Source organism: Gallus gallus, chromosome 22, assembly GCF_016699485.2.
Source record: "Gallus gallus isolate bGalGal1 chromosome 22, bGalGal1.mat.broiler.GRCg7b, whole genome shotgun sequence".
Classification (NCBI taxonomy): Eukaryota; Metazoa; Chordata; class Aves; order Galliformes; family Phasianidae; genus Gallus; species Gallus gallus.
In genome coordinates this window covers 141,124-161,217 of record NC_052553.1, presented here as the reverse complement: position 1 = coordinate 161,217, position 20,094 = coordinate 141,124, and the positions used below count along the sequence as shown (strand labels likewise).

The window sequence follows — 20,094 nt, the reverse complement described above, 5'->3', positions numbered from 1 at the left end:
AGAAATAAACACAAGTACTTGCAAAGCCTGCCTTACGTATTTCAGCTTCAGAACAATAAATATTTCTCTTCCCATAGTCTCTACAATGGGCACACGTTCTGCCCTGCCACGTCCTCCCCTCGCTCCGCCAAGTTACACACACGCTGCACTCTTTGGCACCGCAGAAGGAGCAAACAGGATGTGCCATAGGTAAACACAGTCATTTTCCTATCCTACAAATGTAATTTGTGCCCTTAAGCACTGCGCGTTCATCTTGGACTGCTGTGTTGAGGAATCATCTTGGGCAAGTTTAAACAGACCACTAATGGTGGCTGAGCAATTTCACTCTAAATAAGCTAATTAGTCTCTCTACTTATTAAAGCTGATAAGGATCATCTTCTAATATTTATTTAAAAATACATGGCTTCTAAAGCAGACAACTCCTTCTTTTGCTTCTGTTGCTGTTACTTCCGTGGTGGCGTTGAGCATGTAGGTAACTTTTGTAACTGATGGCAATGTTACCTATTCGAAAACAAAGAGCTAAAATTACGGGTTACTTTTCACCCAAATCTGGCAAAAATCCAAACCTTTTTAAACCAAACTCCATCAAATTAACATTCCCGAATCCCCCATTTAGAGAGCCATCGCGCAGTCCTTCAACCTCTATAAGAAGGCTTGCTAAAAATCATTAAAAAATAAATTTTCTATTGCATAAAAAGCTAAAAAAGCACTATTTCTGTCCCCTCTTCCTTTTTTTCTTTGATTTATTTGCATGAAAAAACACTTGGGAGACACACCACCATTTTTAGAAGCCCACCATTTCCGTACGACACAGTACAAGGCAGATGCAAACAACAAAAGGATTCTTTGTTTGAACAGACAGCATTTAATAAATTAGTGAACACGCTGCTGACACTGAGCAGACACTCTCACAGGTGGAAGTGTGACTCTTTTTCTGATGAGAAAGGCAGATTTGGTTGTTCCACAGAACGAGGCTGATTTACGTACATGAAATAAATACTGATTTGGCCACGGATGATGGAAGCTCACGTAGAATTTGCTTCTTTCTCCACATCATCATCATCATCAACAACCTGAAACAAATCCAGAAGTAGTTCAGGTGAACAGGTGAAGCTCTCAGTCCCATAGCACTGCCCGGAGAATTTATTGCATTGCATCCTTGCCAGACCCAAGGAGAACAACCATTCTATGCCACTGATGACGATGGTCATCACATGAAGAACATAAGAAAAGCTTTCAGTCAGAAATGCCATGAGATAATGTGGCTGAAATAATAGGAGCTGGTCATCTGACTGCTAATGCCACTAGAACAATCACTACCATGTACCTACTCTAAGAAACCTGCTCTAGCAGGGGGTGGACTAGAAGAGCTCCAAAGGTCCCTTCCAACCCATATCATTCTGTGATTCTGTACCAAATTTTAATGAGAAAGCAAAACAATCTGCATTTAAGGGACAAATTTTGTCCCATATTACTACTAAAAGCAGCTGTTTATCTTACACTTCCGCTTCAAATGCCAACCTGTGCATGCAGGGAAGGGAGAATGACCTTTTATTCCCCCCATTTAAATGAAGAACTCCATTATCTCACACCAACCCACCTGTTCCACGCCTTCCACTTCAGGGATGTAGAACTGGAGCATGTTCTGTATCCCGTTCTTCAGGGTGATGATGGAACTGGGACAGCTGGTGCATGAACCCTGCAACTTCAGCTGCACAATGCCATCCTCAAAGCCTTTATAAATAACATCACCACCATCTTCTTGCACTGTTGGCCTGACAGAACACGATACTCAATTCACAGTAAGCACAGCTGAAATGCATTCCATTCTAGAAAGCTTTAGAAGAGCTCAATTTAATGTACACAAAGAACTGGCCTGCTATATTAATTAAAGCCCTCCTTCTCTTTCTGGTTCAAATTTCCACTAGTTCATATTTTGTTGAACTCTCACATTCACCACTACTGTCTTTTTAGAGCAAAATATACTTGCAGTGAATGCAGCAACATACAAAGAATCATTGGCATTCTAAGGGCAAAGGTAAACACCTCAGAGCAGAGCTCGATCAAGCCAGCAAAGAGAACACTGGTTTGCCTTGAGGCACATAAAGATGCTCATCCCAAATTATGCACCAAAACCCAGGTGTCTCCCTTATATAATAGATGCATGTCTACCACAGGACGCACATAAATCTGCAAATGGGTGAAGAAAGCACCTGGTGAGATGACAGCCTTGGTATCAGTGGCATTTCTGCAGCCTGCTCTCCTTGTGCAAGCACCAAATGCCCGGCCCTGTCACTGCATCCCCATAGCAACATTCTTCCAGACCGAGCTGCAACCATCCCCTCACTCCAACAGAAGCTCTTTATACTGATTTCCAAAATAACTCTTTTGAGAACTACACTCCTAACAGAACCATCTATGAATCAGACACATTTATTAACAACTCCTCACAGCTAATTATGTCCGTTCCAGAAAGCCACAGAACATGACCAAGGATTCCATTTTAAATTAACTTTATAAAATACTCTACAGGGCCTTCCAGGTCCCCATTCCTTCCCTCCTGCACCATCCTACCATTTCTTTGCACATATTTTTGATGGATCAGACAATAACACTGTGTGTGCCACTGGTTTATATACAGCTTCTGTAAGCTATCTTGCTATGTAACGAAGTAGGACTGATTGAAGTTCTTAACTGAGCTCTTCTGCTGCTAATATCATCAACGGAGTAAAGAAAGAAAGGAAGAGGTGGGGAGAAGCAGTGATTTTGTCTGAAATTATGTGAATGTGAAGAAGGGCCACTGGGAAGTCAAGGCCTAACAAACCAGAGGGATTCTGAATGATCACAGCCCAGCCAGATTGCCCAATGCTGCTTTCTATCTGCAACACATTTTAGCACTTTGCACATACATCAGTGTGTTTGGGGACAAATGTTTCAGCTTATTTCTGCTTTTCTCCTGCTTTCCATCCAGGAAACTTAACCAGTGCATTGGGTCAGCTTTGAGAACACCAAACATTATTTTTAGATTGAACGTTTAAAATGCAGCACCTAAAAAAGTAAAAAAAAAAAAGGCCCCCATCTTGTGTAACTTCTGAAAAAATTAAACTAAATTCTATAATTCTCACCCATCCAAGACTTCTGACACTGTCATTTGAGCTGGGCAAGATGGCACCATCAGATATGAGACAAGTTCAAAATCATGCCAGATGTTTTTTTCCCCAGATGTTGAGTTGCTTATTCCCCTCAGTTCATTTTGGAAGGCAATTAATGAACATAAAAATATACTTCAGGTAAACAACATGCTCCATAGACACTCTCGAGACTTCATTAGTTACAACCAGGCTCTAAACTCAAACTGTGTTAAAATACCAATAAAGCTGCAGCAGATGTAAGGGCAAAATCCACTGAAGCCCAGGCAGTGAGGGAGATCTGCTGGTAAACCTCCTTTAAAGTATGACACAATAACACTTTGGAGTACTTGGAAAGGAAAAACAAATATAATAAAGACAGAGGTCAATGCAATAGAGAGAAAAATAAAGATGTCGCTAGGAAAGCAACAAATATTTGTGTTGTTTTCATTATTTAGAAGTAATCAGGTTAAACCCAATGGCCCACCTGTTTAAGTGCTCTCCAGAGGGTAAGACTGCACTACTCTAAAATCACTCCGTAACATGGACTCTGCTCAGCACATAATTTGCTTAAGCAGAAAAAATCAGACAGAAAGTGTTCAATCAGAGGAAGCAGCACACACAGCTAGCAGCAATGTGCCTGCTTTACCTTATTCTTGTATCCAGCAGTTCTTTAATCATTAACACAACTTCATCGTCTTCTTCTGACTGAGCTTTGGAAAAGAAAAACATGCAAATCAGAACACAGAGAGAAATCTGTTAGGAGGACTGTCACTATACATCTATAATGGCAGAGTGAAATAGCACGCAAACATTGCTGAGATGCCAGAAACCAAAAGGGGAAGGCCTGATTAAGAGTATGCACCCTTTCCTGCATTCCCCACATGCACAGCCCAAACGTTCACAGGCATAAAACATTGGTTCACAGTTCTCCCTTGAGTACAGGGGAAGGGCCTTAACTGACAACAGCAATGTAACACAGAAAAGAGAACACAAAACAGGGAAAGGAAAGGAAGCAACAACAACCATTCATGGGTTAGATCGTGGGTTAAGGCAGGGTGCTCAGAAGGAAAGCTAGACATAATAGAGCAGAGAGGAATTAGTCATCATCTGCTTTAAAACATCGGGGGAGGAAAAACTGTACAAGCTGGTAAGCTGCAAATATAAAAATATAAAGCAAAATACTATTCTTGGCTTAAATTGGAAGTTAGTCTCAGTTACTTTCTATTACAGTTTGGAAAGGACTTCTTACCACCTCTCGTTCATGTAAAACCTATCACTAACAAAACCAATCACTAACAAAACGTTAAGCCTGGACAGTCCTTTTTGATTTGAGAAGGGCAATGAGACTTTTGTAGGTGCCCACACAAAAAGGATGTGCAGCAGCACCCAGCAGCTTCCTAAGCACAGCAAAAATATTTCATGCACACAAACTGCAACAGAACAGTGGTCCACGCTGCCAAAACACACAGCTCAGCACTGCTCCTGTGAAAGAACACTCCTCATCCTCCTGCAGATGAGACTCAGGCTTTGTTCGTTGGGTTAAACAACTCTTTCAGGCAGTTCAGCACTTCTTCCAGTAGAACACACGTTCTGCACATTCTTTCCTGGGTCAGTTTGAGCAGCTTTCACTTTAAATTCTGTTGTGTGCTTTGCTGGGAGACAAATGGAGGCCCTTCTGGATGTCATAAGGATCTGAATGCAGATACCCTTCCTGGAGAGTTTGACTTACCTGTATCTGTCCTAGGTGCCTCTTCAGTAAGTACAGGTAAACCTGAGGCAAAGAAATCCATTATAGTTGCATAAATATCTGGTTTCAGCAAGTTCCAATCCAGGTCTTCACTCTCCTACAAGAATCAGAAGAAAAATAAATAAAAACAGAGCATCTGCCTCCTAAAAATGGTACATTATATAGGGATGTCTCTCATGTTAATAATATCACAAAGATTCTCAGGTTTCATGCATGAATTTATTTTGTAGTTTTGCCAAAAATGGTTGAGAAGTCTCAACATAAAGCAGTCAACAGACAGGTTTCCTCAATCGCAAGCCAATCTATTAAACATTAGGTAAAAAGTGAAAAGTTCCCTAAATACATTACTGGGCACTTTTTTTTAACTGAGCTGTATCTGAGACCCAAGTTTGTCGTGGCTCTGTTTGACCCTGAGCCAAAGCATAATTCACTGCATTGCCCCGTGCCTGTCACACAGCAGCAGTGTCACGACACCGTTACCACGCAGCACCTTATCTCTGCTGCCATGAGCTCTGTGCCTTCAGTAAACACTGCACCACCCACAGCACCAGGAGCTCACCCAGCCCAGGGCCTGCTTGGAACCACAGCAGGTTGCACACAGCTTCCTCCTGGAAGCAAGGAACCTACAGCTGCTCTGGGTGGCCTGTTCCAGTGCTCAGCCACACACCCAGCGTGTGGATAAGGGAAAGGTTCTGCACCTGAGGCCCTCCAGGGCAGTGGGCACAGTCCAAGCACAGGGAGCACTGGGACGCTGCTCTCAGCCATTGGGTTTGGATCTATTGGCACAGCTGCAGAGGGAGGTGGGGGGGGTCACCATCCCTGGAGGTGCTCCGTGGGGATGTGGCACTGAGGGATGTGGTCAGTGGGCACAGTGGGGTGGGATGGGGTTGGATTTGATCTTAGCGGTCCTTTCCAACCTTTATGATTCTGTGATTCTATGGTTTCGGGTGGTCCTATGTGGAGCCAGGGGTTGGGTTCAGTGATCCTTGTGGGTCCCCCTTCCGACTGAGGATATTTTTATGGTTCTCATATTTATTTATTTCAGTATTCCTGGCATTCCCACTTGTCATCACTGCCTCTGGTCCTTCTGCTATGCACCTCCAAATCAGTTTGGCTGGATCTTCCCCATGGCCATCTATTCAGCAGCTGACTTTCAGCTGAAGTTTTAGCACACGTGAACCTCTTTCCTGCTTACCTTGGTGATGGTGATGAAGTCTGGCCCAAAGAAAACGCTTTTAACTCCTTCAATTCTGAATAACTGCCTGTTAAGAAAACAAACAAAAAGATTTCACCCGAACTCCTCAAGATTTATTTATAACTCCACAGAAGAAAAATAATGGTCTAGAATACATTTCCAGACAAAAATAACCACATGAAAAGAAAGCCATTGAGAGAAACAGGCAGCTAATCCACCTACAGCACAGCAAGAGCCAGGAGCTCCTGCTGGGAAGCACAACATGCACGAAAACTGAACACATCAAACAGCAGTTTTCCATAAGTGACACGGAGTTACTCTCCCTCCAAACCTTTTTTGGAGGCAAAGTGATATTCTGTATATACAAGTGATCTTCTGTATATGTTATATACCCTACACCAAACCAGGGGTACCTGCCACAGCAGGGGCTTGAAACAAGATGATCTTTGAAGTCCTTTTCAACCCAGGCCATTCTATGATTCTGTGATGGGTTTGGGTAGAATTAGTGCAAGCACAAGGAAAATTGCTTACTTTAAATAACTGGCCTTAATCTGGGTGAGCTCAGTCAAAACTGCCCTCGATTTCATTGGGAAAGTGATGACCATTGCCATTCAGTAAGAGGATCAGTGCCAGCATGAAAACCTGGGTAACGGGAAGAGCACAGTGCTGACAGTATTTTAAGTGTAGAAAAGCAGAATGAGTCTAAAGACACATTCCCACAGATGCTTTAATTAAAACCTAACAAATTAATCTGCAGAATAATTAAGTGAGAGTTAAACCTGCCAAAATAGTGTAGGAGGGTTTCTTTTGGTAGTTGAGAGAAGGGGAAAAAAAAAAGATATTCTCTTGAAAGACTGAAAAATGTCCAAGAAATGCAGTGAATGCAGGAGAATGAAATCTTATCACAAAGGTATGTGTGATAGGAAAAAACAGAACAGGGATTTCACAATAGGCAGGGGAAAGGATTTCCACACATGAAGCAGTTAGACATGCATGGTGCTTTTACACCATCCAGCCAAGAACAATGCATACACAGACAATTGTTTCCCATTAACCTGCACAATTCACACCATAGTCCACCTACATCTTCTCTTTGATGAAAACACCTATTTGCAGATATGTGACAACATTAAGGCACCTCCCCAGAGCCGTTTGCATTCTGTAAACTGATGTACTTTGGCACAATCAGATCCCACTGCTTCAGCATCATAGTAACACGTTTTGATGTCCTGGAAAAGCTTTCACATTGGATTTGTAGCTCTTAAGTCACAGAGCTTTGCTTGTAAAGATCCTGTTTGCTCTCGAGCAGCATGAGAGACCTTTGGAAGTCTGAGCTGTACATCTGATAACCCCACACTTCCTGCACATATCACGCAAAGCAGCCTCTGCTTGCATGCAGTCCCTCCAATATACACAATGATGACTTAATGGAGGACTTTCCGGGGTAATTTACTGCAGCCCTTCAGGATCTCTCTCTGAAGGATGCCTCTCCACCCACCTAATAGGTAAAGGAAAGTCTATTTGTGGAGGCGAATGTGAAAGCAATGGCCTTTGTGACAGTGCTCCAAATCCCTTCGACACCAAGGTGGTATGATTGGGTTGTCTACTTGGTGATTCTTACTCCGGGTTATGCATTTTAGTACTGAATGCAACTACATTTAATTTGGAGCATTTACTTACTTCCTCACATTGTCTGTTTCCTAATCCTGAATAGTTACACCATTTCCAAGCAACTACTGGAATTAGGAGTCTTCTGATGGGAATAGTTGTGCAAAATCAGGGCCAGAGGTCTCACTGGTGATGCAGCAGCTGTTCAAGAATCCTGGACTTACAATAAATCAATCCAGCTGCAAGATGCACACAACAGAGCCAAGAGCACAGACAGAGCACTTTGGTAATGACTATCTTCAATTTTATCTACAAGCAAAGCAACATCAACAAACAAAATCCAATCAATCTGCTCCTGAGTGCAGGATGCATTTAAAACATTAATTGTAGACACACAGCCCACGTGGCTCCCCATACAAATTATGATGTGTTTAATAATACCTTGCTAGAGGTGAGCAAAATGCTGCAGCTGGGCTGGAAAACTCCATAGTCCTGGACTCCAGCACTTCTTTGCCTGGAATAAACTTCAGGCTGTTTGGGTTTGGTGTGTCCTGAGTTTGAATAAACATGCATCTTACTGGAAATCAGAAGAAAAAAGGAAGAAAGTTAATGTAATCAAATGTAAGTAGCTTAAATGAAAGTTAAGGATCCTGATTATCTAGCAAGTAAAAAGACTGGAGTGATTACTGTGCTGCAACCACAGCAGTTTGTGCGACAATGATGCTTTAAAAACCACAAAAGCATTCAGACCAATGAACACAGTCACATTATCTTACAGGAAGCAAGATAAACGCGGCCTTATCTTTGCCTCTTGTGCTAACTCTGATCTCCTGAAAGGCACCTGACTACAGCAATATAAAGCTGCATGAGTTCAGTGCCATCCTCACTTTTTACTGAGACCAAGAGATGCAATGCTCACTCCTTGCTGTGTTCAGGTAAATACCTGCAGGTCGTGCAGGTATTTAAGAGCCATGTGGACGTGGCACTCAGAGCCACGGTTTCAAGGTGGTGGCACTGAGTCACGGATCCTGAAGGTTTCTTTCCAACCTACACTATTCTGCCATTCTATGACGTATGGCTCTGTTTTCTTCCCAGTCTCTCAGCATTGTATTTACAGCTCACCACACCCTGCTTGTAATACTTACACCGGGTGAATTACTGTAAGCTATCACTTACACTGCAGAAATTGAACCAACAGCTGAAGATCCAATTGCTGGATTCTATTAAAGGTGTTTAAAAGATACACTTCTACTGAAATTCACTGTGGGCTGCAGGTGTTCCTTACATACAAGAGTGTAAAACTGATTTTGAATAAAAATGAGCATTCTAAGCCTAATGGTGTATGTTTAATAGTGTGTTTTCCCTTAGGCATGTCAGAACATCTACATGACGGCTGCTATCGATGGCTGGACTGGATGATCTTAGTGCTCTTTTCCAACCTTAATGATCTGATGATTCCGCAGGGATGAGAGAGCTGCTCTGCTCCCTTTGGCATCCAAAATCCCATCCAGCTGCCAGCACAGCTTGCAGGTAACCTGCAGCAGAGGATCTGGATGGGGGATAGTCAATACACTGCATCTGTTGGAGCATCTCAGGCACCCTGAAACACAGCTGGTTGTGTCAGCTCCCAGGAAAGGCATCTCCATGAGAGCAACCACTTTATTTTATAAGCACCTTCTGCAGCGGCAGATCTGTCTACCCACGGCCAGGGTTTTCAATCATTAATCCACCTGGAGCTCTTTGTACAGCTGAAAATAACCCCCATCAGAATGTATTGCTGGGAACTGGTCGCGTTCACAGCTGAAGTCTGTAACACTGTGTGTCCACTGCTCAAATTTCACAGATTTTGTTTTCCTTTCTGCTGAGCCTTCCAAACCACTAGTGTTAGGCACTACAAACCCCACCTTAACCACTGCTTTTTCAGGGTAATGCTACGTTACCATTGCAGGTGTTATTAATGCAGAATGTCATTAACACACCACACACGGGCACACATTCAACGGGAGGGAAATTAAAGAAAGCACCACAGCCCTGGAAATGAAAGCTGTGCTTTCTTCCTTGCTGGGCTCTTTCTGGACACTTCCTCTTGCTGAGCTGAGCAGCTGAAGTGGGATACAACCTTACAGGGGGTGTTCACAAGGGATGTATTTACACTAAGGCAGGATTTAAATTAAGAGCTGCAGCAAAGCCTAAATGTTTCACATCAAAGCCCCTCATAGGTCTTGGCAGATGAACAGCACAGAGAACACATGTATAGCCAAGCACAAAATGAGCTCAGATTTCAGAAGAAGAGTGGGGTTTTGTTATTGCCACAAGACGTGGATTCCCACAACATGCTCAGTCCTTATTTTCAGCTGGTATTTACCTGTATTATGCAACACTGCAGATGGAAGAAGCTGTTTCCTCCTTGCAAGTTGGTGGAAGGGCTGTTGAGTTGTCAGGTTATGACCTTTTAACATCGTGTGACAAATCCTAGAGAGAAACCATAGCATCACTGTGAGCTTCCAAATAACAAGGCTGTACTTCCCCAACACCCCACAGCATTCTTCTGTGCCCAGAACTCAGCACAGCCCCCTCCTACCACAACCCTACCCAGTAACAAAGCGAGTCAGCAGCTCAGACTGGCACACCCCATACCTTCCCCCCTTTTCAATGCTCCCTTTCTCCTTTTTCACAACAAAACAGATCCAATTCTTCAATTTCAGCCACATGGAAATTAATCTGTACTCCTTCACACACCTATAAGAGAAGAAGTCACCCCAGGAGAGTGCTTTGACACTACCATGAACCTCAATGTCCAGCTTGGACTAAATACCTCATTTTCAGAAAATCAGACAGCTGAGATGAACCCCAACCACCCATTGCTAAGTAAAGGCAGAATTCACTGCCATTATCAACCAGCTACAAGGAGCCATTAGCAAAGTGGGGAGAGCAGAGGGGAAGAGAAGCAAGGAAGGAGAATGATGGAGCAACGGAAGTGGCTTTCAGGTGTGTAAATGCTTGCTGCACACCCAGCAGCATACAGATACTGCTTTTCACATGTGAACTCAGCTCACAACCAGTCAGAGGTATGGAGATCTGAGCCAAGGGATGGCCATATTCAGAAGGCTGCGTGGCTGTACGTGGTGGCAAAAGGGGCAATGACTTCTCTGACTTCTTTAACAGGGGAGACACAAACCCAGAACAGGCGCAAAAGGCCCTTCCCAATGATTCCCCTAAATGACTCTGAGATTCCCCTACTTCTGTGGACTTGATAACAGGTACAGAGACCACAACAGTTCTCCCTCCTTTAGCTCTGAGAGAACCAAAGTGCCAAAGCAGAGAAACTAATATTCCAAAAGTAAAACAAAGCAGACGAAAGAAAGGGGATTTTTACCATCTGTATCCCCACTGTGTGCAGGAAAACTACACAGAATGATCCTCTCTCCTGTTTGCTTCTCCTTTGAAAGAAACAAAGGAGAAAGGTCCACCAGAAACATGAGGGTATGTGCACAAGACCATGTATTTCATGTTCTAGGTGAGCACAAACGTATGAATACATGTATGTAGAAGGGCTTTTATCTGTGTAGGGAAAAAGCAAGAATTAACCCCCCTTTGCTGAAGGCTTAGTTACAGTCCCCATTCCCCACATTCAGGCCTGCAGATTGCCTCATTTCACAGCCCCTGCACCGGGAAGGGGCTCTGCCCATTGCTATGCTGTCCTTTTTGCATGTGAGCTGTGAACTTCCCCTCAGTGCACAGCTCTTAAAGGGTGGAGAGAGGGGGATTTCTCCATATTGCACCACCCTAAGGACACTCTGGGGAAATAACCACCCCTTCCTGAGCACATCTGGGGGGATCAACCCTCAATGCACAGCCCTGAAGGCATTTTGAGGGTGGGATCAGCTCTCACTGCAGCTCCTGAGGGTGTTTTTGGGGGAGATGAGTCCTCACTTTACACTCCTGATGGCCTTTTTTTGGGGGGGAATCAGCCCTCACTGCAGCTTCTGAGGGTGTTTTTGGGAGGGATCAGCCCTCACTGCAGCTCCTGAGCACATTTGGGGGGGATCAGCCCTCATCACACACCCCTGATGGCATTTTTTGGGGGGGGGGGGGGGGGATGAGACCTCACTGCAGCTCCTAAGGGTGCCTTTTGGGAGGGGTGAGCCGTCACTGCACACCCCTGGGGGCATTTTGGGGGTATCGGCCACTCATGACGGCTCCTGAGGGCGTTTTAGGGGGGAATGAGCCCTCACTTTACACCCCTGAGGGCACTTTGTGAAGGGGAGGGGAGCGGGCAGCCCTCACTGCCCCTCAGTAACGAGGAGGAAGGGGAGGACATAACTTCACCCACATCCGCCCCGCCGCCATCAGGGAAGGGGAAGGCCCAGAAAGCTCAGAGCGCTCCAGGAAGCCGCAGCACCGCTTAGAAAGGAAGGGAACGAGTGTGAGGGTCGCACACCGGGCTCCCTGCGCCGGCCCGGGGCAGCGCGGTGCCCGCAGTCACCTACCGGCCGCCCAGCCCCGCAGCCGCGCCGAGCCACCGCGCAGCCGCCATCTTGGCGTTCCTCACGGCCGCCGCTCCGCCCCGCGCACTGCAGCGCCCCCTGGCGGACAAGGGCGGCAGCAACTGGGCGGGAACGCGTCTGGGCGGGAACGCGCCCCCCACACCCGTCAGCGCCGCCGCGTCTCCCGATTCTTTCTTTCCTCCCCCCCCCTCGCCCCCTCATATGTATATATATATGGATATATATATATATCCATCCTTTTTTCCCCCTCAGTATTTCCCTTTTTACCTTTTATATCCCCAATTCTGCACACAGAGGGGAGAAAGGACGGCACAGGGACAACGTGCTGTAATCAGGTACAGCTTTAATAAATGTACAGAAGTTTACAGCTTGAACATTTCTTCATCGTGATTACCAGGAACGCAGACATTGCGCCCGGAGTGACACAACTCCATCCATCTGCAGCCACTGCCATACAGATCTGAGACCCTGGGCATCACCAGTGCCAGGAGGGGAGCAGGAGACCCCCAGGATGGGGACAGGGGACCCCCAGCCCATCACCAGCCCCAGGATGCGATCTGAGGACCCCACAACATCGGCAGTCCCAGGATGGGACCAGAGGAACCCCAAGGATGAGGACAGAGGACTTCCAGCCACCAGCAAGCCCCAGGATGGGGCCAGAGGACCCCCAGGGCATTGCCAGCCCCAGGATGGGACCAAGGGACCCCAGAACACCTCCAGACCCTGGGATGTGGACAGGGGACCCCAGGACATCACCAGCCCCAGGCTGGGACCAGAGGAACCCCAAGGATGAGGACAGGGGATCCACCACCCATCACCAGACCCAGGGTGGGGCCAGGGGACCCCAGGACATCACCAGGCCTGGGATGGGATCTGAGGACCCCACAACATCAGCAGTCCCAGGATGGGACCAGAGGAACCCCAAGGATGAGGACACCCATCACCACACCCAGGATGGGAGCGGGGACCCCAGAACACCTCCAGCCCCTAGGATGGGTGCAGGGGACCCCAGGACATCACCCAGAGGAGAACAACATGATGGCCCACGGAAACTTCAGGCCGTGGCATATTTTTAGGAATACTGACACAAGGGATCGGGTTTCAGGAATGTGTTTCAGAAGTGGAACAAGATTTCACCATCAGGATACCTGCTGTAAGAACGCTTTGGAGTCCTTCGGTGTACTGAAAGGCCTTAAATTAACACCGTGAACACAGGGAAAAAAAAAAAAAAAAAAAAGAAACAAAACAAAAATTCAACTCCCCAACACAAGAGTCTTTGGTGGAAGCTGAGTTAAAGTAACCGATTCCCACTTTGGAGTGATTGAGAGTTCAAGAGTTAAATGGATCTCACTCGGCCATGCCTGATTGAGCAACGCTGAGGACGATTGCTGATGCAGTGTGAGCTCTGTGCACACCATGCCCACAGGTGAGCTTCAGGAGCAGCCCCATGCTGCTGTGCAGACAGGCAGTGAGGCATGGAGAGCCCAGCATGATGCTGCTTCCTTCTTCTTTTCGCATGCAGATACTGTGATTAATGTCTCTAAGTGCATCGCTGAGGTTCAGCTGGAGGTGGGTAAGGATTGTGTCTACGATTGTCACAGGACCGAGGTGTGTTGTGGGGACCCAGGGCAGGATGTGCTACAGCTTTGGACAGGCGGAACCATGGTTCTGCTCAGAAAACTGACCCCAAAATGCTGCGTTTAGGCCATACCAGGCTCATTTCATCAACAGCACCAGCAAGGTGGTGAAGAAAACTATAAGCACTATCATTCCACGTTCATTAGATACAGCTTCGTAATACAGAAGTGAAATTCTGGCTTATAATTCATTGTGCTGAAGCTGCCGTACTGGCCATGCAGAATTAAGTTGGGAATTAGAATGCTATATAGACTAATTGGTACTGAAATTCCATTTTCTGACCACAACCAGGAGTCCCATTCCTTCATAAGTCACAGGCAGAGATGCAAACAAGCTGCCCCTACTCCCAAAAACACATGTAAAACCATTGGAGCTGGCAGGCTCGTTAGATTCTGGGGCTCTGTGTAAAGTGCTTGCAGAATATCCACTGCCAAAATCCCAGCTGGAAATCCAGCCCAAGTCAACCTGAATGCGCTTTGTCCCTTCATCCCGTGGCAGTGCAGGGCGGTGAGGTCTGAAGGGCAGGAGCTGGGCAGTGGGTGAGTGCATCTCCAGCCATTTTTCCTAAGTGCGACTTGGATGTGGCATTGTAAGAAGTTTCACAGATTGATTCACAAGGCAACTTTTCAAGTAAAAACTGAATAAAAGCAGAGAACCTAAATCCAGTTAGCAGAGGTAATACCTTGAACTCACACCTAGCAATGCCTTGCACTTTGGGGGGATATATTTGAATGGGAAAACCGAATGAGAAGGAAACACCATCAACAAGAGCTTAGCTGAAGACATCTCCAGGGCACCCAGAAATCTCCCTGCAGTACTTATACTGCTACTACCAGTGGTGAAGGAGCACAGGAAAGCAGCACCCTGACAGCCTTCCTGCTCTCAAGTGTCCCAACTTCTTCCTGCCCTCCAGCAATCCCAAGGCTGAGCACACCCAGCAGTGGCATTGGCTCACCTCTTGCAACCCGAGACGCTGGAGGGGAAGTGAGATTGGGGTTCTACTTGTGCTTTGCTCTCCACCTCCTGCTGGTTGGGGCTTTTCCACCCTCCCCTTCCTGCTTGGCAATAACCCAGCAAAAGGGTGTGCAGCAAAAGGGAATTCTGCCCTCAATCCTCAGTGCAAAGCTCTGACTTATGGGATGAGGATCAAAGTCCCTCAGGAAACAGACACTGCAAAGCTTCTAAGGGCTTCAGTAGAAACTATCAGAGTCAACAGAGATTCTTCCCCAGGTGTCAAGCCCTTGGAAATGAAAATGAAACACTTTTCTTGGGAGACGTCCTGCAGCACCAACATCCATTGGACAGGACCACCGCACAGCGACTGTGAGCCCCCACACCTGGATAACCTGAAAGCAGCCCACACTTACAGCCTTTGCTGGGAATAACACTATTTTTCCACCAAACACAGCACTGGTATTCACTGCACCAAAGGTAGGACAGCAACAAACTGCCTTTCTCTTTGGGAATGTGGCAGGAAGCACAAGGTAGCCAAAGTACACCAAATATTCCCATAAGACTATGGACATATTTTGTTTGAGATCATCTTAGTTGACAAAAGGTGGAACTGATAAACACAAAGCCAAGCTCTGCTGGCACCCACCAGCTGAACCAGACTGCAGCCAAGGCCAAATTACACCAAATGAGACACACAGATCAGGACAGCCATCCAGCTGTCTTCACAATACACTTTTCCACAGGACCTAAGCTGATTAGGTCCCGTGGAAAAACCCAAAAGCAGATTTCTGGGTCCTAAGCTTGGGGAAATCCCACACTTTTCACCTTTTAATTTCCCATGTAACAGCCCGACAGATCTCCTTCCTGCAGCTTTAATTGCTCACCTGGAGCATTGCAAGATGAGCAACAGAATGCACTGACGAACTTCATACATGACACACACACCCTGGAGCTGCCAGGCTGTCACCTTGCCAGGCTCAATGTCACCATCAGCAGCAAGAAGTGTCACCTTACTGTCCTCCAGAAGCCCCAGCTGATGGGGAAAATCCCCATAAGCCCTGAACCTGTGAAATCGCTTCCTTTCCACAGCACCAGCCAGCCCCGCTTGACTCGCTCTGTAATTAACAAGCCAGCTAATTAACCTTACAGTGCCTTTCCCTAGCCAGAGCCAGAAGGTATGGGATATTGCTGTCAAAATAACTTGGGGAAGGCGGTGAGAGGAGGAAGGGAAGAAGTAACTGAAGAGGATGTGAGGATCCTGAGAGCCAGGCGTTCCGACCAGCTAACATAACTTAAAGCGGTCCAACTATGTCACTGCAAATAGAGTTCTGACTGAAAAATAATAATATATAGAGATATTGCTATGTCATCCGATTCGACGGGGAGGTTCGAGGTCCTGTGGGAGGCGTTCTGCTGGGAACACCCCCGGCTCACAGCACATTAAGGCTTTTGCTTTGCTGCTTTGGAAGGAAATGGCGCTGAAGCAAAAGGATCGGCGGCAGGCAGCTCCGTAGTCCTGGCAGCCAGCGGGGCAACGGAGACAGAGCCCGCTATGGCCTGCCTGTTGGTCTGAGAAACCACTTTGTAGGCAGCGATGGGTTGGACGTCGAGACCAGGCCCATCCTCTGGGCTGTAGTGACGGGAGTACTTGGACAAGGCCTGCGGACGGAAAGGCCGGCTGTTCGTCACCGGGCCCAGTGTGCATTCCTGAGGGCCGGCCTGGGCTGGGCTGCGCTCGCCGGGCTCCGGCTGCACGCCTGCAGGAGGGCTGTGCTCCTCTGCTGCTCTCACAGAAGGAGGAAGGTTGGTCAGCAGAGCAAAGCCTGCTGAAGGATACTGCGGCCTCGCCGAGGGCCCGGAGACCACCGCATCCAGGCTTTGGAACGCAGGGGTGGTTCTGTGCTGGATGTCAGCCGCTGGGCTGAGGAACACGAGCGGTTCCTTGGGCACACTGTGAGACAGCAGCTCCTCCATGCTCTTCTTTTTGGTGAAAGGGGCTCTGAGGAACACATCCGCTTCCTCTGGATGTCGCAGAGCCGCGCTGCCCTTGGAGATGAAAGGAGCTTTGGTGAAGACATCCGCCTCGTCGGGGGCTTTCCTCGAGCTGCGGAAAGGAGCCGTGGCAAAGACATCGGGTTCATTAAAAACCTCCCCAGAGTGTGACTGGAAGGCAGGGAACGGCGTCTCCACAGCCTGCGTGTGGGGATGCTGCTCCCTGGAAATGTCCCTCCTCTCCCTGGGCCCGGCCTGCAGAAATCCCGTGCCCGGCCTGCAGCCTTCCTCCTCCTCTTCCGAATCCAGCAGCAAAGGCCTGGAGCCACTGCAATCCAAAATGTCCCCTTCGTGGTCTGTCCCCTCCCCTTCGCTGCTGTAGAAGGAGCTGTTGCTGGAAGGGCCGTCGCGTGCAGCACCATCGGGCTCAGCATTGGGCTGCGTTTTCACCTCCGGCTGAGTCTTGTACAAAGCAAGTCCATCGCTGGCAGCGGGGCCTTTGCAGAGGTCGAGAGGTACAGCTGGAAACAGGGCAGGATCCCTCTGCAGACCTAAAAATGCAAAGAAAAGAGTGTTACTCAGCAAGCTGCATTTCCTTAGTCGCAAAGAAAGATGGGAGGTACTTAGCACACGAGGAATGTCATGATATTCTGATTTAAACCACCACCACACATGGAAAAAACGGGAAGGAGAGGGTAAATGAAATCAAATCAAAATGCCAGGGATGGTATTTACTGCACGCAAAGGGACACAGCTCAGCACCGCTTCCCAGCTCGGGGGCACGCTTTCAGGAGATGGAAGATGTCTGACAGACAAATGGGCACACTCAGCACTGCTCCACGGGGGTTCTGTGCCACCCGCAACCACAACCAGAGAGGTCTGCACTTCGCCACGCTGCTGCCTGCAGGGAGGCCCCAGTTCTTGTCATCGTATTCTGCTTATCAACACGGGAGCACCCTACAAGCAGACGCACAGCTTGGCACTGCCTCTTGGTGCAAGCCAGCCCACAGCTACGTGGAATCGCACCCGGGCACAGAGAACAGGCAGGGATGCCTTCCAATCTGCTAAATGTCAGCCTGGAGCTTTTAATGAATTCTGGTAACTATAGCAGCACTATTTTAAACCGTTGCAAGACAAGTGATTTTAAACAATCCATACCATGATTGCAAATGAGGTAGCTAGCATCACTATAGCAATCTGGCTGGCTTCTTGCTGGTTTAATAGGACAGTGCTTGCTGTACTGCTCTTCTCCAGCTACAGGAGCCCAAGGTGGGGTTGGTTTTGCCTCAGGACTCACAACAGACAGAACAGAAGATCTCTTACCTTCAAAGAACTATTGGCAGGTTAGGAGTATGTCATTGGACTCATGTTAGCAAGAGGATAGGAAAAAGCACGTGAGATCTAAGCAGTACGAATTGCAGGAAGAAGAGGGGAGGTGGTTTGGTGCCCACTGACCAGCAAGGCTCTACCCAACCGCCCCTGCGGTGACAAAACAGCACTGTCACATCCCCATAATAGCACTAATTAATCTGCCCCGTTTAATGGTTTGGATTTACGTATGGTTGGTTTTTTTTTTTGACAGTTAACCCATCCTCAGCCGCTTCTCAATTAAAGACACAGCACTCATTCATTAGGCATCAAAATCATTATTTATTGGGAAACTATTCACTTTGATACATTACACTGCTAAATAAAGACAGTGTAGATATGTGAACATTTTGTAAGTTACTCTACAAAAATACTATCTATCTTTCCTGAAGCCCATGTTGCCAGCAATGGCTTAACCTCAGATACTAAGCTCAGTTTGATAACAGGACTGATGTGTCTATAGTGTTTTCTTCTTCCAGGTTATGTCACCAGGTATTATCAAGGGATTTTGAGCTTACAGGGAGAAACAGAGCAAGACTCATTGCCTCACCGCGCAAATGCCTCTGAATTAACCCAGCCCTCACTGAAACACAGCATTCACAAAAACAAGGAAAGGAAAGATGCATTTATCATAGAGAATATGGAAAACCAATGACCTAACTCTCACAAGAACCGGGCAACCAAATCATCTGAATAGGATTTTCCCTTAAAAGAGTTGCTTGCATTGGTTGTGCCTATATTCACACAAGCAATGACAGTTGGGACAGAGTAAGAGAAGGGTCGACAGGCTGTAGGTTGGTTTTGGACAGCACTGCAGGACAGGCAGAATGCTTTATTTTGAGGGGAAAAAAAATTACATTCTTTTCTTGCTTTCCTGCCCATCAAAAGCGAGACGAGCTTGGAATACTCATAAACAGTTTTCTCCTTTGCTATAGTGCCAGCATTTCACCTCAGCTGGGCACACATCCGATCAGACAATGGCTCAGACCTTTCCTCTCTCCACCCATAACCTCCTACGTTCAGATGTTTGAGTACACTCGTTTTTATTCTGCGGTTAGATACAAGGCTATTAGCTGAAAAAAAAGGAGCAGTTCCCCCATTATGTGCACGCTGCTTTATTGCTAAGGGAAAACCTCAGTGACAAACCCACCTCTGCACACCTGAGCACACCCTGCCCTACAAAAGGTGTGGGCAGCAGAGCTTCTGCTTCCGGATTGCCTGCAAAGCCCCAGAAAATAGGTCACAATTCCACACACAGAAAGCAACCCAAAGACATGACTTAAACCCTGAGCTATAGCACTGACACACAGGGTTCCTGTCTTTCATGAGAAGCACCACCCAGAAGTGGCAAGGTACTGAAATAGCTGATGGGTGAGCTGTAAAGCATTTCCTCTCCCTTTTACAGGGGCTGCAAGGAGGCAGAGCAGTCACTGAGATGACCTCACTTCTGGATCTGAGCCCAACACACCAGGGGAAGGCAGAGACGTTCCTGGAGCCTAATGCTGCTTCTCGACCAAACAACTGAGTCCATCTGGCTGAAGTCAGGAAGGTCTCAACAACGCACGGTAACAGGCAGCTAAAAAACCTGTGCAGTTACTAATAAGCACGATTACTAGCTTGGCCTTTAAAAAAGGTTAACAATTTTCTCATTCCTTCATTCTTGAAATAGTGAACAACCAAATACTGAAGCTCTGTAGCACCCTTCCCACATCACTGGACAATTCAGGCAGCAAAATGAAGTACTTTTACCCAAGGTTGCTGCACAGCACAGAGGGAGCAGCTCCAGTGTCCTTCATTTCCAGAAATGAGGGATTTCATGCTCTGGTTTTGGCACACTTTGCATGGTGCAAACAACTGTGCAAAGTGAGGCAGGGCAGGAACTGAAGGCACCACCTGCACTCACTGACTGCAAGAAAAATGCAGGAAAAACGTGAGCTCCCCCCCTTCAGTGTA

General features: G+C 47.0%; 2 protein-coding genes across 7 annotated transcripts in view; both read right to left on the bottom strand.

Moving 5' to 3' along the window:
* Positions 1-845: 845 nt before the first annotated feature.
* On the bottom strand, positions 846-12,250 carry NFU1 (NFU1 iron-sulfur cluster scaffold). Of its 4 annotated transcripts, none has more exons than XM_025142771.3 (8): positions 11,058-12,250; positions 10,047-10,153; positions 8,123-8,258; positions 6,074-6,140; positions 4,861-4,975; positions 3,778-3,841; positions 1,601-1,775; positions 846-1,073 (listed from the first exon to the last, which is right to left on the bottom strand). In XM_025142771.3, exons 2-8 carry the CDS (start codon positions 10,138-10,140, stop codon positions 1,026-1,028), a joined length of 699 nt encoding a protein of 232 aa, XP_024998539.1. In that variant the 5' UTR covers positions 10,141-10,153; positions 11,058-12,250; the 3' UTR covers positions 846-1,025. The 4 variants fall into 4 exon arrangements, with proteins under 4 accessions (XP_024998539.1, NP_001006305.2, XP_046759309.1 ...); NM_001006305.3 differs by having other exon boundaries at positions 12,172-12,250; XM_046903353.1 differs by lacking the exons at positions 10,047-10,153; positions 11,058-12,250 and adding an exon at positions 6,605-6,715 and having other exon boundaries at positions 7,754-8,234.
* Positions 12,251-12,515: 265 nt separating this feature from the next.
* AAK1 (AP2 associated kinase 1) overlaps positions 12,516-20,094 on the bottom strand; it is a 66,063-nt gene continuing 58,484 nt past the window's right edge. For all 3 annotated transcript variants that reach the window (XM_046903499.1, XM_015297334.4, XM_025142909.3), the window contains one exon: positions 12,516-17,324. In XM_046903499.1, the coding sequence (XP_046759455.1) occupies positions 16,222-17,324 (1,103 nt within the window). In that variant the 3' untranslated portion in view covers positions 12,516-16,221. The remainder of the gene's footprint in view (positions 17,325-20,094) is intronic.

Bases quoted from the DNA above. Each gene is read 5' to 3' on its own strand.
- NFU1 (NM_001006305.3), bottom strand. From the start codon at position 12,218: ATGGCGGCTGCGCGGTGGCTCGGCGCGGCTGCGGGGCTGGGCGGCCG. The intron at 6,141-8,122 runs GTATTATTAAAC...TTTTCTTAACAG, and splicing joins TTTTGCTCACCTCTAGCAAG to GCAGTTATTCAGAATTGAAG. The intron at 1,074-1,600 runs GTGGGTTGGTGT...GATTTGTTTCAG, and splicing joins AAGTGGAAGGCGTGGAACAG to GTTGTTGATGATGATGATGA.